This window comes from Schistocerca piceifrons, chromosome 1 (genome assembly GCF_021461385.2).
Source record: "Schistocerca piceifrons isolate TAMUIC-IGC-003096 chromosome 1, iqSchPice1.1, whole genome shotgun sequence".
Classification (NCBI taxonomy): Eukaryota; Metazoa; Arthropoda; class Insecta; order Orthoptera; family Acrididae; genus Schistocerca; species Schistocerca piceifrons.
The window spans coordinates 914,230,763-914,257,673 of record NC_060138.1 but is presented as its reverse complement, the minus strand read 5'-3'; the positions used below and the strand labels follow the sequence as shown (position 1 = coordinate 914,257,673).

Sequence of the window (26,911 nt, the reverse complement as noted above, 5' to 3'; positions counted from 1 at the left end):
TTGAAGACATCCACCAAGAGTGAGCCTCTTTGACAGGATGCAGGAGAGCCCCAGAGGGGATGATGGGCATTGAAGTCGCCAAACAATAAAAACGGCGGAGGAAGCTGAACAATCAGGTGCATCATGTCAGCCCAACTAACTGCGGATGACAATGGAGTGTAGACGGTACAAACGGAAAAAGTAAAGGCAGAAAGAGTAAGACGGACAGCTATTGCTTGGAGTGGGGTGGTCAATGGGATGGGATGGTAATAGACATCGTCCCAAGCGAGCAACATGACCCCACCACCGTCCACAGGGGTGAGGTCATACCGCTCCAAGGTATAGTGGGGAAAGGCAATACGGTCAGTTGGGCGCAACTTGGTTTCCTGGAGACCAAGGACGAGCGGACAGTGCAGGCGGAGCAGCAGTTGTAATTCCTCCCAATTAGATTGAATACCTCTTATGTTCCAATGTAACAAGGCCATCGCTAGTCAAAAAGGGGGGGGGGGGAACGAGACGGGGGAAGAGCTGGTCACCTCGACGGCCGCGGAGGGCCAGGTTGTGAGGGAACAACGCTACAACCGGCGGGAGGCAGATCCGGTTCCATCGAGTCGTCGCCAGCTGCGGCCACTGTCCCTGGTTGTGTAGGAGGGGCAGCATCATTTGCCGATGAGAGGCCAGCTGAGAGCCTGGCAGCAGAGCGTCCCGGCGAAACTGAGGACGGCCGGGAGCAGCGACTCACGGATGGAGCGTCAGACGAAACGCGCCAGGGTGGAGACGGGGATAGAGACTTCTTCTTGGAGGCCTTCTTGGAAGGCCGAGGAGGCTCAGGGATGGTGGGCTGGACCCGAAGAAGGTCCTCACGTGCGGGGTCCGTTTTGGAACGCCGGACCTCGGAAGCTGGGATCCGGAACGTTTCCCCGATGGACGCCTGAGAAGAGGCTCGCTTCTCAGGCGGCGGGGCGGGGAGGACGAAGGAGGAGGACGAAGGAGGAGGACGAAGGAGGAGGACGAAGGAGGAGGACGAAGGAGGAGGACGAAGGAGGAGGACGAAGGAGGAGGACGAAGGAGGAGGACGAAGGAGGAGGACGAAGGAGGAGGACTAAGGAGGAGGACTAAGGAGGAGGACTAAGGAGGAGGACGAAGGAGGAGGACGAAGGAGGAGGACGAAGGAGGAGGACGAAGGAGGAGGACGAAGGAGGAGGACGAAGGAGGAGGACGAAGGAGGAGGACGAAGGAGGAGGACGAAGGAGGAGGACGAAGGAGGAGGACGAAGGAGGAGGACGAAGGAGGAGGACGAAGGAGGAGGACGAAGGGTGGCCCGTGGGGCAGAGGGGGCGGGGGTCACGGGGGAGGAGGATTTGGAAGGGTGGGATTTGGGAGGCGGAGGCAGAGACCCCGGATGAGGGGAGGAGGTGGAGGGGGGGACAGGAAAGGGGTGAGGATACCGCAGAAGGAGTGGACACAACTGAAGCAAACTAAGTGGTCAACGGCACGGGATGGAGGCGGTCATACTTCTTCCTGGCCTCAGAATAAGAGAGCCGATCCAAAGTTTTGAGTTCTTGTATCTTCTTCTCCTTCTGATATGCGGGGCAGTCTGAGGATATAGGCGAGTGGATGCCAGGACAATTAACGCACCGAGGTGGTGGGGTGCATGTATGTTCCTCACGAAGAGGATGCCCACAATCGCCACAAAGGGGCTCAGCCTCACACCGTGACGACATGTGCCCAAAGCGCAAACACCGAAAACAGCGCATAGGAGGCGGGACGTAAGGTTGCACGTCGCACCGGTAGCACATCACCTTTACCTTCTCCGGGAGAAGGTCCCCCTCGAAGGCAAGGATAAAGGCCCCGGTGTCGATGCAACTGTCTTTGGGGCCGCACTGGACTCGCCGGACGAAATGCACGCCTCGGCGCTCCAGGTTGACCCTGAGCTCCTCATCAGATTGCAGTAGGAGGTCCCGATGAAAAATAACCCCCTGCGTCCTATTTAGTGCCAGATGCGGGACAATGGACACTGGGATGTCCCCTAGGCGGTCGCATGCCTGGAGCGCCGCCGACTGTGTGGCGGAGGTGGTCTTTATAAGAACGGACCCCGAACGAATCCTACTGAGAGCCTCGATTTCCCCAAAGATGTCCTCAATGTGCTGAACAAAGAACATGGGCTTGGAGGTGGCGAACATCCCCCCATCGGTTCGAGAACAGACCAAATAGCGGGGGAAGTACTTCGCCCCAAGCCGGCGGGCCTGTCCTTCCCCCCAGGGAGTGGCCAAGGGGGAAAGGGCAGGAGAATCAGAACTAGAAACAGTACCTTTCCTTTTGAAAGACTCGGCCGCAGAGCGACCTGATACGTGTTGACGTTTCATCTGCGAAACGTCCGCCCCGATACCATCCACTCCTACCAGGGGCTCTCCCCACGGGTGCCACCCAGCCTCAGCAAGGGCCACCTGGCAGGATGAACTTTGCCGGGAGTCCTGATGCCCCAAGGAGACGGGCATCTACTCCTTGGCCGACGTGGGGAGGGTGCAGCTCAGGTATCGGCAGTACGATCCCTGTGTTGTCAGGGGGCTACAACCTAGAGGGTACATGACGACCCCACCACAACGGGCTGGCTACCGTGCTGGATTTCTGGTGCCATGGAAAGTCCATCATGATCGTAGGTGCAGATGGGGATGCACTATGGGCGTAACTTGTACAACCCATCAGGTGTTTAGGCCCAATGTGAGGAATAGTGGGTATGGTTACAACGCCGGTACAATGCTGAGTGCCAAGGTCTTAGTGCACTGAGGACCAGTGGTACACCACGTAAGGCGTCCTTCCCCAAAAGGCTCGTACTTCTGTAGAATTTTGAAAAATGGAGGTCAAACCCCAAGGGGGACCATCACATGGAAGGCCGAAACAGTTGAAACTCCCTTTAGTCGCCTCTTACGACAGGCAGGAATACCTCGGGCCTATTCTTACCCTGGACCCGCAGGGGGTGCACTCAGGAGGAATCTACCTTTTTCATCATATGATGCGCAGCAGTGACACCCTGATCAGAGGTATGATTGGATTTCAGCCTCGGTCAGACTGTCTAACAGCCTGCTGTAAATAACACCATGGGAAGAATTCAAAGTCTTACGGGCCTTGACACCAACAGGATCGCCAAGGAGAAACAAGGTGGCAAGCAGCTGTGCTTGAGAATCAGAAGTAATCTCCAAAAGCAAAGCGCCATTTCGTAAGTGAGAGCAGGATTTCACAGGGCTGGTAAATGCATCAACACCTTGTTGAATAATAAATGGATTTACCATTGCGAAGGACTGACTGACTCTTCAGTACATTAGACTGTAAGGAACCATGGTACAGCTGGAAGGGTCTTTGAATTGGTAGCCTCATTCTGTTTACATTTTGTAGACACTGGTTGTTAAGATGTTTGGCTCATTGCAAGAAAATCTTCTGTGATTGCCATTGTCTCTGGTGGTGTGCTCGTTCCAACTGGCAGCCTCTTCACAAGGGGGTGCACCTGCCTTAGGTGATTATTCACACCTCCCGAACAACTGTCAGAGGGACCTATTGGCAATTTGGGAAGGTAGAGCTCAGGCACTGACCCCTCTCTGGGCCTGGCCTGTACCAAGAGGTATGTGTGATCCCTACCTGCTGACCCAGGTCTGGGAATTATGAATTGCTTATCACCTGTTATGTGTCAGACACGGGCCAGCCTTCAGGAGTGTACAGGGAAGAAGGTAAAGAGGAACCTCAAATGCCAAGGATAGGAGAAGGGAAACGAAGAAAGGAATAGGAGACGAGAAACAGTGGTGAGCCTGTTCTTATGTCAGTGATGGACAATGCAGAACATTCCCAATAACACCTCAGACATGTTCTCCAAGGGTGGGGTAAAAGAATAGGCAGAGCATAGACATGCAGTATAGAAGGGAAAAGATGCTGCAAAGGCTGGGGCCCCGTGGTAGCCAGGCATGAACCCACCAAAGAGTGGCAAGCCCTCTGGGGGATTTAACTGAGGTAGACTGTCACTACATTTAATTCAGACAAACAGCTGCCAGACTTTGGGAGTATTCTGGTTATTTGTTTTGTCGAGCCATGAAGATTATTTGATGCAAGGACACATAAAAAATTTGTAGTAGAGTATTGTTAAACATATAAAGAAATAATGTGTAAATTGTAATGTGATACATGTTCACAATAACGCACAGCAAATCATAGTATCCACTCCCTAGAAAATGAGATGAACTGAAATGCTTAACTGTTTTGAAATATTCCTTTACAAAAGAAAAACCCAGGAGAATTTATCTTTGTACCACTGAAAAGATAAGTTAAATAAGTATTAGTATCAATGGTGCAGTGAAACTGCTGCAATTGTTAAAACTGAACAAAGCTCCAGGGCCCAATGGTATCCCTAATGGACCCACTAGAAGACAGATCTGTGCATACAGTTGAGATAAGTTCTTGGTGCATCATTCAGATTTTGATTTACAATAGAGCAACTCGTGTGTTGGTCACTGTCTAAAACAGCTGATTATCTATCACAGATACCCGAACAAAAAACCATATGTTTTAACGTCCTACCAATTAGTGAGTCATTAAAAATGATTTAAATACCTGTGAACATCTTGCCTTCGGTGTCCCTCAACGACTGCATACATGAGCTAAAATATGCTTGTTCAATAAATACAGGATACCATAACGGATTTCACTACAATGATGTAGGCCACAACTGAAGTACAGTAAGTATGTAGATTTATTCACTTCAAAACCTGTATCTTATGGGCTCATGATCAATCTTCGGTGTAATAAGCCTCATTGTTACTACTACAGCTAACCAATGGTAGCACACACTACACGGGTGATATTAAATAGACCAGAGGCAGTAATGTGGTAGTAATGCACGTGTGAGGTCCATTGCATTGTTCAACACTAATTCTCAACAAAGTGCAAATATAAAGTCACATATCATTCTGTCTTTTGCAATATTAAGTCAAACTGTTTAAAACTCCAAAATAACTCATCACTGCACTGTTCTAATATGCTGTTTTAGATAGTGTCCAACACACGAGTCGCTCTATTGTAAATCAAAATCTGAGTGATGCACCAAGAACTTAACTGTATGCACAGATCTGTCCTCTAGTGGGTCCAACACTCATCTGCCTAATAATACTTGAGGCTGAGTATCTATACTCTTCCTACAATGTACTACTGGCTATAATAATGCAAAACATAATTTATAGTATGAAACAGTTGAACAAAATTATCAAACACACTATAATATTCCCTACTCTGCTAGAACAAGTTTAAGACATTTTTTACACACACACACACACACACACACACACACACACACACACACACACACACAAATCACATTAATATTGAAATTTCAGAAATAAGCATTCTAACAATGCTAAACAATCAGTTATCTATATTTTGTTAATTAGGCTCAAGATTTAAAAAATGGCTCTGAGCACTATGGGACTTAACATCTGAGGTCATCAGTCCCCTAGAACTTAGAACTACTTAAACCTAACTAACCTAAGAACATCACATATACATCTATGCCCGAGGCACGATTTGAACCTGCGACCGTAGCGGTCGTGCGGTTCCAGACTGAAGCGCCTAGAACCGCTTGGCCACACCGGCCGGCCTCAAGATTTAATTCTACAATTTACAGATGATGAGAATGAATTCTATTTTATCTAAACATTTTCCATATATTAATTTCCTGAATCTGATTCTGATTGTTTATGGTACAAAGGATATTGTAACTACCGTTTGGTATTGCTATTATTCTTATAAAAGTCTTTCCTATTATTGAAAAGTAAATGAATTTAATTATAGCTGGAGATATAAGAGTATTCATCTAGTAATACCTAATGCAGGGATGGTAACCATAAGCCTGGAATGTTGCAACACATTAGTTGTAACAGAGCAAAGGGCACACTTTACGAGAAGAGCAGTAGAAGTGATCCACAGAACTGTCATCCAAATCCTTGATATCAATTTGTCTGGAAACATCTATCATATGAAATGCAACTCCCAAACTTTTTTCTGATGACACAATGTTTTGAATCAAGGCAGTTAGGTAGATGCAGTACTTACTGATTTCCAAAATGCATTTTGACTCATTACCCCACTGATGCTTATTGTCAAAATTATGATCATATGGGGTAAAGTGAAGTTTGTAACTGGATTTATGACTTTTGGTAGGGAGGCTGCAGCATGTTATCTGAAATCTAAAGTCATCATCAGATGTAGAAGGTACTTCAGATGTGCCTCAGTGAATTGAGGTAGGACCCTTGCTATTCATATTGTATATTAATGACCTGTCAGGCAATATAAATAGTAACCTCAGACTTTTGCAGATGATGCATATATCTATAGTGAAGTACTATAAGAAAGGAGCTGCATAAATATTCAATCAGATGATAAGATTTCAAAGTAGAATGAAAATTGGCAACTTGTTTGAAATGTTTAGAAATGCAAAATTGTGCACTTCACAAAAAGAATTTAGTCTCCTGTAACTATAATATCAATGAGTCACTGCTTTTAATCTGCCAACTCATACAAATACCTGGGTGTAGAACTTTGTAGGGAAATGAATGGAATGGTCATGTAGGCTCAGTTGTGAGTACATCAGGTTGTAGGCTTTGGTTTATTGGTAGAATACTGGAGAAGTTCAGTCAGTCTACAAAGGAGACCTTGCAAATCACTCATATGACTCATTGTAGAATATTTCTGAAGTGTGTGGGACACATACCACATAGGACAAACAGGTGATATTGGATGTATACAGAGGAGGGCAGCACAAATGGCCACAGGTTTGACCCTTGGAATAGGGTGAGAGACACTGAAGAAACTGGACTGGCAGACAAAGAGAAACTATCCCATGAAGTTTCAAGAACTGGCTTTAAATGATGATAGTAGAAATATACTACAAGCCCGTATGTGATGCTCAAATAGGAATTTTGAGGATCAGATTAGAATAATTAGAGCATTCACAGAGGCATGCAAACACACACTCTTCTCACACCCTAAGTGAAAACAGGACAGGAAGAAACCATAATAACTGTCTCAATGGGATGCACCCTCTGCCATACACTTAACAGTGCTTTGCAGAATACAGATGTAGATGGTGGAACAATATGCAGGGATAACAATGAAAACAATTATTGACAAAATTATTTAATTGGATGGATAAAAAATCTATCATCAAGCGGTTGTATGCACACACACACACACACACGCACACACGCGCACACGTTGTAATTGGTGAGCCAATGGCTCCTCCTTCAGGCAGACGGGTTGAAGGGGAAGGAAGAAAACTACTGGAGAGGTCTAGGAAAAGGGGTAGATTCCAAGAAAGTCACCCAGAACTGCAGGTCAGAAGACTTACCGTACAGGATGGAAAGGAAAGACTGATTGTTGGGACTGCATCGGACAAGATTTGAAAACCTGAGAGCTTAAAGGAGGAAGACAGGGTAATATACAGACGGATTACTGCTTAAACATCATGCATGAGTTAAGATTGAAAAGCTAAGTCCATTGTTCACAACATTGGTGGGAGGGGCAGTGAAAAATAGATGGGAAAGACTATAAAAGATGTAAAAAACTAAAATAGAGTGAACAAAGAAGTAGTTACTGTGAAGAAAAGCTGAAATGGAAGGAATTAATGTAAATTAAGACCAGGTGGGTGACAAGAACCAAGGACATGTTGTGCTAGTTTCCACCTGTGGAGTTCTGAGAAACTCATGTCTGGGGGAAGAATCCAGATGGTGCATGTGGTGGAACAGGTGTTGTAATCATTGTAGAGCATACTCTGCAACAGGATACTGCCAGTTGCCAGTATACATCCTCTGCCTATGCCCATTCTTCAAAATTGATAATTTGGTGGTAGTCATGTAATGCAGAAAGCCAAACAGTGTTTACATAACAGCTGGTATATGGATACGTCATTTTGCAGGTGGCTCCCCCTTTGATAGTATATGTTTTGCCAGTTACAGGGCTGTTATAGGTGGTGGTAGGAGGATGCACAAGGCAAGTCTTGCAGTGGAACAGCCACAGGGGTAGGAGCCATGGGATAGGGAGATGTGTGCAGAAGGAGCATAGGGTCTTACAAGAATATTGTAGAGATTGAGAGGGCAATGGAAGCTATTCTAGGTGTGGTGGGAAAAATCTCAGACAGAATGGATCTCATTTCAGTGCATGACACATTCCAGACCACAATAATACTGAGTCACCAATGGTGTGCTCTGAAGTTGATTTTTAAGGAATCAGCAGTACCAGGATTGAATGCAATTGCCCAGTGAATCTGCTTTTTAACTAGGCTGGTGGGGTAATTATGTGCAGTGAAGGCTGAAGTGAGAATGGTAGTGTATTTCTGTAAAGAGTGTGCATACAAACAAATACATTTTCCTCAGATGCCTAGGCTGTATGGGAGCAAATGTATGACATGGAAAGAATGGCAACTGTCAAAATGTAAGTACCATTATTTGTTGGTAGGTTTAACATGGATGAAAGTGTGTAGCTGGCCTTTGGTGAGGATGAGATCAACATTAAGGAAAGTGGCATGGCATTCAGAACAGGAGCATGTGAAATTTAATTGGGAGAAGGTATTCAGAGATTCCAGTAATTTTGGCAGGTCAGCCTCACCACGAATACATATGGTAAAGATGTCATTAATGTAGCCAAACCAAACCAGGGGCTGATGAGTTACAGATCCCACGAAAGCCTCCTCCAAGCAACCCATGAGAAGGTTGGCATAGGAAGGGGCCATCCTGGTTCCCATGGCTGTACCCCTGACTTGGTTTTATGTCTGCCCCTCAAAGGTGAAGTAATTGTTGGTAAATATAAAGTTGATTAAGTTGAGCAAGAAGGATGTCATAGGCTTGGAATCATGTGGGCATTGACTGAGTAAATGTTCAGCAGCAGGCAGACCATGTACGTGTGTGATGTTGGTATAGAGGGAGATGGCATCAATAGTGACAAGCAAGGTGTGTTGTGGGAGTGGGATGGGCACAGATTTCAGACAATCTAGGAAATTTTCAGAATGAGATTTTCACTCTGCAGCAGAGTGTGCACTGATATGAAACTTCCTGGCAGATTAAAACTGTGCGCCTGACCGAGACTCGAACTCGGGACCTTTGCCTTTCGCGGGCAAGTGCTCTACCATCTGAGCTACCGAAGCACGACTCACTCCCGGTACTCACAGCTTTACTTCTGCCAGTATCTCATCTCCTACCTTCCAAACTTTACAGAAGCTCTCCTGCGAACCTTGCAGAACAGTTTTAATCTGCCAGGGAGTTTCATATCAGTGCACACTCTGCTGTAGAGTGAAAATCTCATTCTGGAAACATCCCCCAGGCTGTGGCTAAGCCATGTCTCTGCTATATCCTTTCTTTCAGGAGTGCTAGTTCTGCAAGGTTTGCAGGAGAGCTTCTGTAAAGTTTGGAAGGTAGGAGACGAGATATTGGCAGAAGTAAAGCTGTGAGTACTGGGCGTGAGTCGTGCTTCGGTAGCTCAGATGGTAGAGCACTTGCCCGCGAAAGGCAAAAGTCCCGAGTTCGAGTCTCAGTCGGGCACACAGTTTTAATCTGCCAGGAAGTTTCAATCTAGGAAATGTTTGGTCTTTTTAATGTAGGAGGGAAGTCGTCATACTATGGGTTGTAGGTGTTGGTCAACCTAGGTAGATGTACATAAAGTGGGTGCTTTGAAGCCAGCAACAGTAGGACAGCCTGTGATTGGGTTTGTATATCTTAGGAAGAAGGTAAAAGGTAGAGGTGCATGGTTTGGGTGGCTTGGCTAAGAAGTTCTATGAATTGCGGTGTAAGTCCTTGTGAGGGTCCTGAGGTTTTTTACGATGGACTGCAGGTCAGTTTGAATCACAGGGATGGGGGGATCTTGATGCCAGATGCTGTATATAGAGGCATCTGACAGCGGGTGTAGGCCTTCGCTAACATACTCCTGTCAGTCAAGTACCACAGTGGTAGATCTTTTGTCTGCTGGGAGGATAAGGATGGAGTCATTAGCTTTGAGGGAATGTAGAACCTGGAGTTCTGGGGAGGACAGGTTAGGGGTCATGTTGTAGGGACCTGACAGAAGGTTGTGAAGCAATGCTGGATGTGAGGAATCCTTGGAATGTTTGTAATGGATGATTCTAAGGTAGTGGTGGTGGATCAAGTTAGGATCGTGGTCGAAACTGTTCAAGGCTGGTTTCAATGTCAGGTTTGCTGTTGGGAAGGTTTTGGGACTGGATTCCAGAGCGATATTTCCAGTTGACATTAACTATAAGGGAAAGTAGATCCATGGATGATACATAATTCAGGGGGAGGGAGTGCTTTGGACGAGAGGTTGAGAACACTGTACTGTTGTGACTGGTTCTTGTGTCTGCGAGTCATCACTGCTCGGGGAGGCAGTGGTGAAGGCTATGAGATGGTAAGGAGGTTGGCCAAGTTTGGTTTGTATGAGAGGAGTGATGGTTGATGATGTGGCTGTTTAGGGAGCTGCAGAGGGACAGGAAGAGAAACACCACTGAGAAGGTGGGATAGCTTTTTGAGGTGAAGTCTGGCATGTTGTTGCAGTTTGAAGTTGGCTTGGCAGATGATACCATTCAAGGAAACATGAGGGGCAGATAACTCTAGGATACTGTAGAATGAGAGAAGTCCGGTAGAGTGGAAATTGGCTGATGATGTATATAGGTCACAGATTAGCTGGGTAAGAGCAAGAGATTGCTGTATTTGAAACTGTAAAAGAGCCTAGTGTAGGGTAGGATTGCATCCAGAAACGGGGACTTTCTATGTTAGGCCTTTTGGAGTAACTCCAAGTGACAAGCACGTTTCAAGAAATAGAATGTGGGACCTTAGTTTTGATAGTGCAAAGGCACGTTTTCAAAAAGAACAGAGGTGATGTGAGATGGGATTCCTTGTGGGAGGGGCAAAAAAGAAAGAAATAAATAAGCAGAGGCTGAAAAAGATAGAAAACAGAAGAAAAGAAGCTGGCAAAATTAGAAAAATTTGCACATAAATTGTTAATAAACAGTAATGAGTGGGTGATCTATATGATACGTAAAATTGGAAAAGAAGGAAAAAATCAATTGAGAAAGTCATGAAAACAGACAAAATTTTAAAAACTGGGTTAACAGAAAGCCAAAGTAATAGGAGAAAATGTAAACTACTTAGTTTGGCAATTAAAGTGACAGACAGCATTAAAGTCAATTGGAGCAGTTTGTCACAAACAAATGCACAAAAATGTGAAAGAATTAGGTATAAACAGAGTAAATGGATGGTGGAAAAGGAAATAGCTGTCAAATTTGCAAATAAATCAGTGATAGAATATGTAGAGGGTATTGTGTAATGTGTAAAATGTGGTTTAATAAAATAATGCTACATTTATGTATCTTTCAAACATTTGAAAGTATACAATTTTAAGTACATGATCTATTATTTACAGAGATCCTAAATCGCTGCACAATCAGACCTACACAATCCTGCACAGTGTTATTTTTAGCTAAAAACCAGCAGTTAATTTGCTCAAAAAATTCTGGGCAATATGAGTGTACAACCTGTGAAGAATGGGGCCCATAGTATGTACTACATGGATGAACTGTCCCTGCCACCATGTCTTGCAGGCCAATGTGCAGGGAGTGTCCACATAGGAACTTTTTGCTGTGCAATTTTATCACTACTGGGTAAGGGCAAATACCTATTCCATGTGGAAGGATACTGCTTGTAACATTAGAAATTTATCACTTCTCATAAATTTATTATTCAGATCCTGCAATAAATCTTAACCTTTTACCTATTTAAAAGGACAGTAATGTTTCATGACCAGGAAAAATGACATCAGTGCTGTTACCTAGGTTTATCTTAAAATATGTTCTTTATGTGCTATATGCCTCTCTTTGGAGTAGTTGTTTCCCAGAGGGATAAGTCATTCCATTAAGAATTTTCTGAGGTTTCAATGAAAACAATTTTTTTTTCGGTTTGTAGCTGTAGAATCTGAAGTTGAGCAATTTTGATATTGACAGTCGTGAACAATCTGACAAAATGCAGTGGGTGACCCGAAAACTGGCAATTTTTTCTTCTTAACAGCAATATACTTCTTCCAACTTTCACATCCATATAAAAGCAGAATATTTTAAATAAGATGACTAATTCACAAAAAAGCAGTGCATGTTAAAAAAATTATTTCAAAAAATTTGAGGGTTGACTTACCTATACATTTAATAGCAAGTAAATAATGGCATGAACTATTGTATATTGAGAACCATTTGCACTGTTTAACATTATACTCATCACCTACACAATTAACATCAACAAAAAATCCTTTATCTGCATAATTTCGATCATTTGGTACTACTGCATATGATCTGAAACAAAAAACTGCACTGTAAGTGTTTCAGCATTGATAGCATACTTACAAGTATATTTTTAAAGTTAGTTAATTTAATACATCTGTATTACCAAATGGTGAACTTTCAAACAAAATGTATTAATGTATGAGGATACTATCTTAGCACCATTTGATAACCTCACCGACTAATGAGATCACAGATATTAGCATCTCTATTATTTAAAATCAGTTATGACTCTATAATGGTTCAAAATATATGATTCTGTGTACATTTTGGCCAGACAGTTTAATTTTTGTACTTAAATTATATACTTCTCATCTGTAGATATTTCCTGAACATATTTGATTACCAAATGGCTACTTTTCTGTTACTATATTTTTATTATTTGTATTGACATTTCATAACTAATTTTCATGGTACAAGATAGATACTGTCACAGTTGTCAACATAAATAACCTAAAAACAAATTCAGAACAAACAATATTGTCTTGCTTCAGTTTTCATATAAACAAAATTTTGATCATTTATAGTTTCTCTAATTTACTATCAAAAGTGAAATCAATTTTATAGGAAACAGGAAGCAGGAAGCAATTTTTCTGTAGGAAGTTTCAACCTTTATTATTAACCATTAAGGCTATATATCTTTACTTAAATAACTATTTTCAGAAAATGATATGTAAATTAAATCTGAAGAACAGTTTCAGTGAAGACAGCCATATTAATATTAATTAGGACTATCCTGATCTAGAAAGTACTGGAAGCTGGGGTCTAAGTACATCAGGATTGTATTACACTTTATCAGAGTGGGTTTAGCATGTGTTGAGTTTGGGACATGGGGTCTGATCAACTAAGTTCTTTGTATGACTCAAGCAAGTTGCATCATGTATTTTTGAGCAATGTTCAATATGTGATGGTAAATAGTGTTTCAAGAACATGCAAACAATAGAAGAAAATGCTTAAAAGCAACAATGTTCCAGTGACTCGTCATTTAAATAAAGCCAGGACAAATTCTTTGCAATAGGTTATACAGGAGTGAAGGAAGCAGCTGTGACACTGAGACCAACTTTGCAAGGTAACATTTTTTCAAGGTAAGTAATATTTATCTGAAAATACGATACAAGTTGCCTTACATATTTATTTTATCATTGTCTAAACTATTAGGTAGTTCAAACAATGTAACAAAGTTTTGAATTGTAACATGGACAATTAAAACAGACTGGTATCTTAACTACTTTATGTAAACAACCCGGGCCATGACCAAATTCCTGTTTGATTTTTCATTCTGTCTACAACAGAATTACCTACTTTCTTAGTTAAGGATGTCATGCTTAGGGAACATTACCATGTGACTAGAAAAAAAGCACCAGGAAACGGAATCTTACTCTAATGCCAAATGTTATGATCCTCTTTGAGAAATACAAGCTTCTCTGAATAAATTAGCATGGATCCAGAAGAAAACTACTGAGGTGAAACCGTTTCTTTTTTACCTGTATACAGATCATTCAAATAATACATGCAGGTGAACAGGTTAGTGCATCTAGCTGGATTTCTGTAAGACCACTGACAACATATCCCATTGTCATCTCCTAATGAATATGCAGTCATGCTATCTGACAATGCAGTTGCATACCACTATGAATTGTCACTAGATCACAAGGAATTGCAGAATGACTGACATTTGCACTTTGCATAATGAATGGCAGCTTCTAACATTTTTGATGGCGGTTAAAAGTGAGAAGTAGGCATACAAACTGCCCACTTCTTTTATACTAGGTGACTTACACGAAAGTTGCAGCCGATCTCTGCTGGCTAGCTGACAGCTGGAAAACACTCTTGACTTTGTCTCTGTAGGATGATGCCAGGTACAGGAATATTTAAGCCAGTCTCTCTACTTGTGAAATAAGTAGATACGTGAACTTTAATTTTTGTTAACCAGTGATATATTTGAATTTCATACAGAATAAAATTCTCACTTTCCACATACATATACGACTTCCAGTAAGTCACTCGCTCCGTCCAACATCAGAAACAAATTTACATCTACATCTACATGATTACTCTGCAATTCACATTTAAGTGCTTGGCAGAGGGTTCATTGTACCACAATCATACTATCTCTCTACCAGTCCACTCCCGAACAGCGCACGGGAAAAAAATACCTAAACCTTTCTGTTCGAGCTCCGATTTCTCTTATTTTATTTTGATGATCATTCCTACCTATGTAGGTTGGGCTCAACAAAATATTTTTGCATTCGGAAGAGAAGGTTGGTGACAAATTTCGTAAATAGATCTCGCTGCGACGAAAAAGTCTTTGCTTTGATGACTTACATCCCAACTCGCGTATCATATCTGACACACACTCCCTCCTACTACATTTATAAAAAGATTTGGATTAATAACCATGATTCTACTTCACATTAATCATAAAAAAGGTCTTGCCTCCACCAAGGCTGGATTAAGAGTTTATTAGATTACTTTTACAACTGTTCTTGTTTCACATAATAGTCAATGACAATAGACACAGAGCTGCATAAAAACTCCATGGTTCTTCCTCAAACATCTATGGATTACCTGACAAGCACTTGTCAGTGCCATTCAACTGACACATCTACTTTCTTCTCACAACTGACTTTAAACGTGCACACACAATCATGTGATGCATAGTAGGCAGTATTTTACCATCCCACACTTGTATCTAGAATATCATGTGATTGAGACTGTAGAAGGCTGAGTGGTTCTAGAATTTACACAGAAGTTCTTGAATCACTACATACCCACCCCTTCAGATCAAACACACAATATTTTATACATAATCATTATGCAACTAATATCACAAAACATTTTATATTTCAACAGTATACATTTCTTTTCTTTCAATAACTGTGAGTAATCTTTCACTTTCTGTTTTGCTATTCATTGTTATTTTACTTTGACATTAGGATATGAGCATTTACTCGTGGTTTTAGTCAGTTTTTCTAATATTTAGGAATCTTGAGAAATTTCTCTCTTTTCTTTATTTTCTTTTTCAATCTAAAACTTAAGGTGTTTATGACACATGAGTAATCTATTTTATGTTCATATCTTTTGTACCGCCTTTTCTCTAGTATGTACTATTATCACTTTTTTAGTTTGGAGGAACTCTGGGCGAACTGAAAGTGTTCTTTTGGATACTTATTTCTACAAAACATAATAATGCTAGTTGTTCATAGAATTTATAATTTCCAGAATAATTCCTATAAAGTTTGTGACTTGTCACTATACTGTCCCCTTCTTCTAAGATCAGCACTTATCCCTTATTTGTGGGTTCACCTTATGAGAGCACTTTATTTTCATTCCATCTGGCAAGGAACCCCTTATAAAACATCCCTATTTTTTTAGGCCACAGGTCGTTCTATCTCCATGGAGGTACGCCTGCCCTTTATACTTAGTGAAAGCTGGGCACACCCCCTTATCCTTTCTGAGTAGGCCTCGCTGTTCATTACCCTAGTATACATTTCTATGTATAACATAATTAAATATTTTCTGGTAAAGATATAAATATCTTAAGTTTCACATTTATTCTTTAATACATAATTTACTCCCCAGATTCCTCCCCAACTTATCAGCTTCTATACTTTCAATAGATATTATGTCAACACATACTATTCATATCCCACTATCCTTCAATTCATTAGAGTAGTTATTATACTGACATTTCTTATTGATCATCATGATTTAACACTCTCTTACTTTCATTTTCTCTCTTTGCTCATGTCTCTCTTAGTTTATATGCACCTTTTCTTATGTATATTTGATGAACTGCCATAGCTTCCTATATATGTGTGCATATTTCTAGATGTACCCACATTTTCCCCTACAACACTTGGCAGTTCTCACATTGTGACAGGCTTTCCAGTCTGTAATTGTATGTTTGTGTCTAAGTATATACTTGTGTATATGTGGATGTGTGTTCATGTAGTCTGATTCTTCAGCCTTCTTATCTAAAGGTAAGATGTAGGCTATTAGAAACCACGGAAACAAGGACGGACTTGAATGATAGAACTTTATGAATATGGAAAGAGGGAAAAAAATAGACAGGTCCTTAAACAAGAAGTAAGAAAGGAAAAAAATAGATGTGGATGCTAGGATTGAAGAAGAGAAAGAAGATAGCCCCAAAGAAAGGAAACCCTTCCCATACCCCTTCCCTAGGATCCCTACCTCAGGTACTTGAGTGGGATGCCGGAGGTGGTTTGGTGTTAAATAGTCTCCTACTGAACGGACTTGTCCCACCTTCACCATTGAAGTCCCCAAAGGAAATTCTAGCAACCCTATGAAAACGGCAAATGATGATGAATCAGGCACACTTGTTTGTAAGGGTTGTTTGAAATCTGTGCTGTGTGTTTTGTGTTAGTCATGATTTATCTGTTCGTGTAAATCATGCTCTTATCTACAATACCCACCCCTTTCAAAATTTTATACAAAGCCTCCCATCTATATAACATCTCATAAAAGGTATAAAATGCTCTATACAAAATAGGAAAGCTTTACACTATGGTAGAACAATTGTTAGGCTAGTCACATCTTATTATATTCTCCATAAATATAATAATCTATTCAGTTTATTTTGTCTAGATATGACTTCTTTTTGGTGATTTTCTTAAGTTGTTCTCTATTTTATAGCCATACTCTGTTTTCTAAGCACTAAGACTCCAGGATACTTCTAGATTTTAAAGGTTAGATGACAATAGTTTAAGATTTTAAAGTAATTTGGTGCAGGAAGACAATTTTGGAAGAAACACCAAAAACAACTCTGGATCCGACAGTAGTCACTCTGGCCATTAACTCATAATGTTCATGTTCCTGGGGGATAGATGACTCCGCCTGGGTCCCATGGATCTGATATTAACTTTTCTTGTGCACTGGCAGACCAGTAATTTTCTCTAAATTTCTTTTGAAAGTCCTCCGAAGCGGAAAAATTCTCAATATTTACTGTATCCCATTCTGAGGCGTCCCCTAGAAGGTACCCCCACAGCAAATTCAATTTTCTTAGTATCCTCCCAATGTTTTTGGTAATGATTGGTTAAACCTTTTTAAGAAATGGGTTGGATGTACATCTCTTTCCAGCTCAAATTTAGGGAATTTTCTAGATAACCCTGAATTAGCCCCCTTGTAAAACAGTCACAGCTTCACTTGTTAACACCACATTAGGTGACGTTACCCTTTTTTCTACTTCATCTTTAATAAGCTTAAGTTCTCTCCATAGGTCTTCTATACCCTTCCTGGTATCAGAGTTCGGAAGAAGGAATAGGTGATGCGTTCCCAGATGTTATTCTCTCATTAACTTTTTAATTTATAATTTCTTCAAACTGTTCATCCAAACTACTTACATTTATGATATCAGAGTGCATTATACTCTTTGAAATTTCTTTCTGCATTATCTGCTCTTGTACTGACACCTGTAATTTGCGATTAAATAATCGGTATTAATTCATTATTCTTATCTACATTCTCTTTCAAAGTATTCAATACCTGCTTTACAGCATTAAACTTAACATTACACACATTTTCAAAACATCCTAACTTTTCATTAATTTCAGATTCCACATTGTTACATCTGTTGTTGTTCGTTGGTTTAAAAGAGGGGGGAAGGGACCAAACTATGAGCTCATCGGTCCCTTGTTCCTAATAAAACAATGCCACAAGTGTGAGAATAAAACGAACAAGACTTAACACAAAATGGAAATTGGAAAGAAAGGAAAAACTAAAAGAACAAAGGAAATGCAACAAACTCTAAAAAGGACAAAAGGGGACAAGAAAACAACAGAGAAGATAGAGAGTAAAACAAGAAAGCAGATTACAGAGGCTGGCCAACCATGAGAATAAAAAGGAGAAGCCAGCCACTCTGCAACACATTAAAACTGCTACCCTAAAAGCACTAGGGTGGAGGACACAGAGGGACAAAGGACATGCACTAAATCCTACATAGACGTATAAACTCCACTCTCACAGATAAAACTAAAGCTGCTGTTGAGGTATTGTTGCCCAACACCAAAGGTAGGGAGCTGGGAAAATTAAAAATCCGCCGAAGAGCGGCTAAAAGTGGGCAGACCAGCAAGAGCAGGACGACTGTCATTTGGGAGTCACAGCAACACAGAGGTGGGTCCTCACGACGGAATAGGCAACCATGCATTAGCCATGTATGGCTAATTAAGAGCCCGCAGAGGACAACTGATTCCCTATGAGAGGACCGCATGGAAGACTTCCACACATTCATCGTCTTCTTAATGATATGCAGCTTGTGGTGCATACTGTTATGCCATTCCATCTCCCAAAGCTGGAAAACCCTGCAGTGTAAGACAGATCACAGGTCAGTTTTGGAGATGCCCCTCTCCAGAACTGGTTTCCACACTGCCTATTTGGCCAGTCTGTCAGCAAGTTCGGTTGCCTGGTATTCAGACGTGTCCTGGGGTCCACACAAACACCACTGAATGACAGGACCGTTCCAGAGCATAGGATGACTCGTGGATGGATACTACCAGAGGATGGCGAGGATAGCACTGGCCGATAATTTGTAGGTTGCTCAGTGAGTCAGTACACAGCAGAAATGAAGTGCCAGGGCATGAGTGGATGTGCTCAATAGCACAAGATATGAGCTGCCAGCTCTGCAGTGAAAACACTGGAGCCATCTGACAAGGAGCACTGTCAAACATGTCTTCCACGAACATACGCATCGAGCTGTTGGTGTAAACCACTTCAGAGCCCTGAAACATGTCAAGAATCTAGAGGAAGGGACAGCAGAGAGCCACAGGGTTCACGAAGCCCTTAGGGCGACATGGAAGGTCCAGACAAAGCTGCAGCTGAGGCGTACACCATGGAGGTATATGTGATCTGACCGCAAGTAGAGGTGGTAAAGCGAAGGACTCCAGTTCGGAGAGAAGGGGCCGCACGCAAATCGCAATCGTTAGCCCCAACCTCGGCTGCCGAAGTGGGAGATGGACTGCCGCGGGCCGGAAAAGGAGACTAATTCGGATGAACAGGAGAACTACAAATGTGTGCAATGTAACTGGCGAGCAACTGTGCACATCTGATCCTCAATGGAGGGACGCCAGCCAGCACCAGTACACTGGTCACCGGACTCATCATAAAAGCTCCTGTCGCTAGTCGAACCCCACAGTGGTGCACAGGGTCAAGTAAGTGCAATGTTGAGGGAGCAGGAGCAGGAGCAGGAGCAGGAGCAGGAGCAGGAGCAGGAGCAGGAGCAGGAGCAGGAGCAGGAGCAGGAGCAGGAGCAGGAGCAGGAGCAGGAGCAGGAGCAGGAGCAGGAGCAGGAGCAGGAGCAGGAGCAGGAGCAGGAGCAGGAGCAGGAGCAGGAGCAGGAGCAGGAGCAGGAGCAGGAGCAGGAGCAGGAGCAGGAGCAGGAGCAGGAGCAGGAGCAGGAGCAGGAGCAGGAGCAGGAGCAGGAGCAGGAGCAGGAGCAGGAGCAGGAGCAGGAGCAGGAGCAGGAGCAGGAGCAGGAGCAGGAGCAGGAGCAGGAGCAGGAGCAGGAGCAGGAGCAGGAGCAGGAGCAGGAGCAGGAGCAGGAGCAGGAGCAGGAGCAGGAGCAGGAGCAGGAGCAGGAGCAGGAGCAGGAGCAGGAGCAGGAGCAGGAGCAGGAGCAGGAGCAGGAGCAGGAGGAGCAGGAGCAGGAGCAGGAGCAGGAGCAGGAGCAGGAGCAGGAGCAGGAGCAGAGAGCGATCTGCACCCGAACTGGCATTGCCAGCACTTATGCTCAAGCTGACAAAGATGAGGAAGCCAATTCGATCGAGGGTTGAGAATCAGTCCTAAGAATCAATGTGTTTCCAACACAGTGAGTGGATATCATGAAGGTAAAGTTCTGGGTCCAGATGAATGGTACAGCACTGACAGAAGTGCACGACACACAACTTTGCGGTTGGAAACTGGAAGCCGTGGGCTACAACCATTGACTGAGTCTTGTGGATGGCTCCCTGTAGGTGACATTCAGCAACACCAGTACTGGAGCAGCAGTACAAAATGCAGAAGTCTCTGCATACAGAGAATGTGATATGGAGGTCCAGATAGCTGCTGCTACACCATTAATGGCCACTAAAAAATAGAGACTCAATACAGATACCTGTGGTACTCCATTCTCCTGGATATGGAAGGAACTATGGGAGGCACCAACTTGGACACAGGAAGTATGGAGCGACAGGAACTTTTGGATAAAAATCTAGAGCGGGCTCTGGAGACCCCACTCGTCCAATGTGGCAAGGATATGATGTCGCCAGATCGTGTTGTATGCTTTATGTAAGTAAAAAAAGATGGCAACCAGGTGTTGCTGTCTGGAAAGGGCTGTTCAGATGGCAGACTCAAGGGACACAAGATTATCAGTGCTAGAGCAACCCTGGCAGAAGCTGCCCTGACATGGAGCCAGTAAACCACGTGACTTCAGGACCCAACCCAACTGTCGACACACCGTATGTTCCAGCAGCATACAAAGCACATTGGTGAGGCTGATGGGCCGATAGCTATCCACATCAAATGGGTTTTTACTGGATTTGAGCACTGGAATGATGGTGCTCTCCCGCCATTGTGATGGAAAGATGCTATCACACCATATCCAGTTGAAGATGACAAGGAGTTGTTGCTTGTAGTCAGATGAGAGGTGTTTAATCATCTGGCTGTGGATCCAATCAGGCCCAGGAGTTGCGTCAGACAATGTGCAAGGTCACTGAAGAGCTCCCACTCTCTAAATGGGGTGTTATAGGATTCGCTGTGGCGTGTAGTGAATGAGAGGATGTTCCCTTCCAGTCACTGTTTGAGAGTGCGAAAAGCTGGGAGGTAATTCTCTGACACAGAGGCTGGAGGAAAGCGCTTGGCAATCTTGTTTGTGTTGGTAGATAGCACACCATTTATGGTAACACCAGGAACACCTGTTGGGGTCTGGTATCCAAAAACATGTATGACCTTTGCCCAGACTTGGGAAAGTGACATATGGCACCCAATGGGCAACACTTACCTCTCCCAACACTCCTACTTCTGTCGTTTTATTAGCTGGCAAACATGGGCATGGAGCCGTTTGAAGGCCATGAGGTGCTCCAGGGAAGGGTGCCGCTTATGCCACTGTAGAGCTTGCCGACCTTCGTGACCACTACATCACAAGTTGTCATGTGCTCTCCAGTGAATAGATGGGAGAAGTCTTGGGCTGCAAATTGATAAAACAATGGCCGAGTAACTACCATGAGCCACACTGAAATGTGTGGTGGCCCCAGCATTTAAGAGGCAGAGTTCAAACTGAGACAAAGTTTCGACATCTCTGCCTTGGTCGGTAAGCACAGTGCCACCTCACAAGGGGTTATGGGTGTTGAAATCTCCCAGAAGTAGGAAAGGTTTAGGGAGTGGATCAATCAGCACAGCTAATACATTCAGGGGAACTGCACCATCCGGAGAAAGATATACATTGCAGACAATTATTTTCTGCGACATCATTCTGACAGCAACAGCTTCAAGAGGGGTTTGAAGAGGGCACATGTTCACTAGAGAGTGAGTTTAGAACATAAATGCAAACTCCACCTGACACTCGATTATAGTCACTACGTTTCCTGTAATATCCCTTATAGCTGTGGAGGGTAGGGGTCTGCATTGCCGGGAACCAGGTTTCCTGGAGGGCAATGCAGATAGCAGGTATAAAGTTTAACAGTTGCTGTAGCTCAGCCAGGTGGCAGAAAAAAACCATCGCAATTCCATGGGAGGATGAGGTCATCGTGCGACTGGGAAGGCATGAAAAATTCAATGAGGTAGTTTATGCCTCAGAGTCACCTGCTGCCACTGACTTACTGCCTGAGCAGTCTATATCCATTGTTTCTGAGGGTCTGGCAAGATATAGGTCCTCAGCAGATGCTAGAATCTCCACCCCATCCCCAGATGCAGAGCTTGTAGGTGGCAATGGTGTGGGTACCACTGCAATTTCCTTGGACTTAGGGGGTTTTCTTTTTGGATCTCTCTCGCTGTTTCTTAGGTTTCCCTGGCTGGGAGGACTTCACTGGCTCAGTCTCCGGGACTGAGGATGAGCATGAAGCCCTATGACCAGCTGCTTTTGGGCTCTTCAGTCACTGGCGGGTGTCATTTTTCCCACTAGCAGAAACATGGGAAGAGTGTGACCCAAGGAACCCCTTCCTAGCGAGAGAAGCCGAAGAATACTTACACTTCTCCGGCTTAGAAGTGGCGACAGACATCCCACATGGTTTTTGGGGGGGGGGGGGGGGGGGGGGGGGTTGCTCCCGAAGTAGGTGGTGCAGGAACAACAGCAGGAGGAATGCCCCCCATTATCAAGGGGGCAGGCGTAATCTTCCAGCTGAGAGGTGACTGGGGTTCGTGGACCTGATGGTGCCAGAACTGTTGTTGCGGCGGCATAAGACGATGTCATACGCACAGGATGCAGGTGTTGAAATTTTCTCTTACCCTCAGTGTAGGTCAGTTGGTCCAAGGTCTTTTACTCCATGATTTTCCTTTCTTTCTGGAGAATCCTGCAGACTGGCGAGCAAGTCGAATGGTGCTCTCCGCAGTTGACAGATGGGAGGCGGGGCACATGGAGTATTGGGATTCGATGGGCATCCACAATCTAGAAATGAGATGCTGGAAGTACAGCTGGAAGACATATGGCTGAACTTCCAGCACTTAAAGCACCGAATTGGGGGAGGGATATAGGGCTTTACGTCACACCAGTAAACCATAACCTTGACCACCTCAGGCAATGTATCACCCTCGAAGGCCAAGATGAAGGAATCCGTGGCAACTTGATTATCCCTCTGACCCCACTGGAAAATCTGGAAGATATTTACACCTCACTGCTCTAAATTGTTGCGCAACTTGTTGTCAGACTACAAAAGTAGGTCCCTGTGAAATTATGCCCTGGACCATATTTAAGCTCCTACAGGGGTTACAGAGACATCTCCAGCTTGCCAGAAGTGAGAAACACCCGTGACTGGGCAGATTGTGCTGTTTTGATCAAGACTGACCCGGATCTCATTTTGGACAAGCCCTCCACCTCCCCAAACTTGTCCTCTGAGAGCTAATGGGAAATCCTTGATGACAACAAAGCCTCAGTTTTTTGTTGAACATTCAAACATACAAGGAACTGCGGCGAATAAGGTCCGTTGCCCTCTTTAGCCTGATGTTCCTCCCATGGTGTGGCCGGGGAGGGGAACGATTTGGGGTCATACTTCTGTGCATTAAATTGAGCTTGTGAATGCTTAGAGACTGCTGGTGTTTCACCACCAGCAAGAGATGATCATGTCATCCTCCCTGATGCCACCCACTCTGATCAGGGGGTGCTACTCAGCCGCAGCCAAGGCTACCTGGCAGGATGGTCATTGCCAGGAGTCCCGGTGCCCCATGGGGTTGGGCGTTTATCTTTTGGCATATATGGGGAGTTAATGGCACTGGCATCAGCAGAGAGATCCCTATGTGGTCAGAGGGCTACAACCAATTGGGTACATGACAGCCACACAACAACAGACTGGTGGCTACTGTGGTGGATATCACGTGCAAAGTAGTCCATGGTCATCGTCGATGCAGAAAGTGACACTCCATAGTGCTTGGTGGAAAACACACCCAGGAAGGTGTCCTCACCGAGAGATGGAGAATGGGTGGGACTGCAATGTGATGACGAGAAAGTGGGCCAAAGATCTCAATGCATGATGGACACAATGCACCATGTAAGGCACCCTTCCCCAACTGGCCCACTCTGGCAAAATTTTGGAGAATGGAGGTCAAATCATATAGGGGACCATCACATAAGGCCAAAACGTGTGAGACTCATGTCAGTCACCTCTTATGACAGGCAGGAATACCTTGGGCCTATTCTAATCACCGGACCTACAGGGGGTATTACATCTGTCCTCTAAGTTAAATTCTAACATTTTTTATAAAACTTTGAAATTGTCATTCTGTTTCTAAGGTCATTAAACATTTGATTTACATGAATGGTCAAGGATTAGTCAATTCATTCTTTAAATCTATTTTTAAATTCTCTACTCCAGTATTTAAGGCATCAAATTCAGTCTTAAGAACACCCATGCCTTCACATAGATTACTAAATTCTTTGCTTTGCGAGTCGACTTTAGCATTTAGCAAACCTAGATTTGTCGCTTGATTATTTAAAGTTTCACACTGGGCATTCAAAACTTCACTCTGGGTATTTAATGGTGAGTCTAATGATTTTAATTTAAGACTGAGTATTTAAAGCTTCACTCTAGGTATTTAATTGATAACAAAATTGAGAACAGAGTTGCACTCTAAGCTTTAATTAATTTTACCAACTCAGCCCAGTCAGGTGTTTCTTTACTAACTCTCATAGCCATAGCTGGTTCTTGAGTGCCCTCAACTTCTTGTATATTGTCCACGTTTTTATATGCTTTAGCCCTAGTAAGCATTTAAAACTAACTTTTATTATACAATGAAAGTTCACTCAACAGCATGTACCACTTTGTACTAAAGTAATGAAGTTTTGTTTCACGCTCACCCAGCGTAGAAGTTGTGTTGCGTAGGTGAGCAGATGTAGAGGCAGGTCAGCACTGGTGAACAGCAGCTGGCGCCAGCAGCATCAGATGTAGTTGGTTTCTGCGTCTGCGTCAGCACTATGTGTGTGAGAGCTGTTTACTCCCCACATTAGATCATCTTGGTTGAAGTGTTTTACACATATTTCTTCTTATACAAATGTGTTGAAATCATCTTTGCTGTTCTATAATTGTGAATTTTCCATGTTTTCACTATTTTTTATTCAAATTTTGTTTCACTGGATACTTGAACATATTCCAATGTCTCAGAGTAAACCCCTTGTCATGTTATACACATAACTGCTTCTCTAGGTTTTTCACTTAAAATTCCAATTTTCTCAGGTCCTTTCACACAGGTTGCCACGTTTTAACATTTTTGATGGCAATTTAAAGTGAGAAGTAGGCGTACAAACTTCCCACTTCTGTTATACGAGGTGACTTGCTCTAGATTCACAGCCGATCTTCGCTGGCTAGCTGGCTGCTGGAAAACTCTTGACTTCGTCTCTGTAGAATGATGTTAGGTACAGCAATATTTAAGCATCTCTCTCTACTTGTGAAATAAGTAGATACGGGAACTTTACTTTTCATTAACAAATGGTGTGTTTGAACTCCATACAGAATAAAATTCTCACTTTCCACATACATATACAACTCCCAGTAAGTCACTCGCTCCGTCCAACATCAGAAACAGATTTAATCACCTTTATAAAAGAGTTGGCTTAATAACCATGACTAATTCACAGTCCACATCTCGTGGTCTTGCAGTAGTGTTCTCGCTTCCCACTTACAGGATCCCAGATTCGATTCCCGGTAAGGTCAAGGATTTTCCCTGCCTTGAGATGCTTGTCTTCATCATCATTTATCCCCATTATGGTTGGAGGAAGGCAATGGCAAACCACCTCTGCTAGGACCTTGCCTAGTCAGCAGTGCGGGTCTCCCACATCTTCCTCTATGCTCCTCTGAGTTTGGGATCTCATCTACTTCACATGAATCATAAAAAAGGTATTGCCTCCACCAAGGCTGTATTAAGAGTTTACAAGATTACTTTTTCAACTGATCTTGTTTCACATAACAATAGTCAATGACACAATAGGCACAGAGCTGCATAAAAACTCCATGGTTCTTCCTCTAAAACATCTATGGATTGCTCAACTAGTACTTGTTGGTGCCATTTGACCACCACATCTACTTTCTTCTCGCAACTGACTTTAAACCTGCACACACAAACGTGTGATGCACAGTAGGTAGTATTTTACCATCCCACACTTGTATCTAGAGCGTCGTGTGATCGAGACAGTGAAAGGAGGAGTGGTTCTAGAATTTACACAGAAATTCTCTAATCGCTACAAGCTCTCCTTAATGTGGATAAAAGTAAGAATTCATAGCAAAGAGAAAGAATCTAATAGCATCTGATTATACAATTAGCAATCAACATTTCAACACATGCAAATATTTAGGGGCAACTGCTTGAAAAGAAATAATATGAAATTGGATTGTCAGATGAAATCAGCAGTAGGGAAAAACTGGAGATTTAAAACAAATCTAAGTATTCTAAGAAAATCTAAAGCGCCTGTAAAGGCTAGTATACAAGCTAGTGTTTCAATTCAGCTAGTGTGAATTCATTTGGTGTCTTCACACATACTTCATGAGAACTTCATATACACCCATCTAGGATCAAAACAGGTCAGTTTAGCCCATATTGAAGGGTAACATGGATTATCTAACCACAATATTATTGCACTTAGCATCCCATGGCCATTATTGAAAACATACAGTGACATTACAGTAAACGAGTATAGCGGTTACTAAGGAAAACTCATCTCACTGAATGATTTCAAGACAGTTGTCCATTTACTATCAGATTGGTTCAGTGTGCCCTGTGAAACATCATGATAAAAACTCTCAATAACTGACTGAAGCATCCTCACTCTCAGGTGCAATAGTATTGTGGTTGGTTGATACTTTGGGAACTCCTATGGAAATTCTTGTATTGAAGTCTTAGGTCTCAGAAAAAACTTTCAGATAAATTTAGAGAAGGTGTACTTCAAGAATGATCATT

The 26,911-nt window shown here is 43.1% G+C and overlaps 1 protein-coding gene across 1 annotated transcript in view; it reads right to left on the bottom strand.

Annotated features, from left to right (window-relative positions):
- The window catches only part of LOC124709304, a 195,664-nt gene that overhangs the window by 117,898 nt on the left and 50,855 nt on the right, over positions 1–26,911 (bottom strand). The window contains exon 3 of the mRNA XM_047240829.1: positions 12,180–12,334. Coding sequence (XP_047096785.1) covers positions 12,180–12,334 — 155 coding nt within the window. The remainder of the gene's footprint in view (positions 1–12,179; positions 12,335–26,911) is intronic.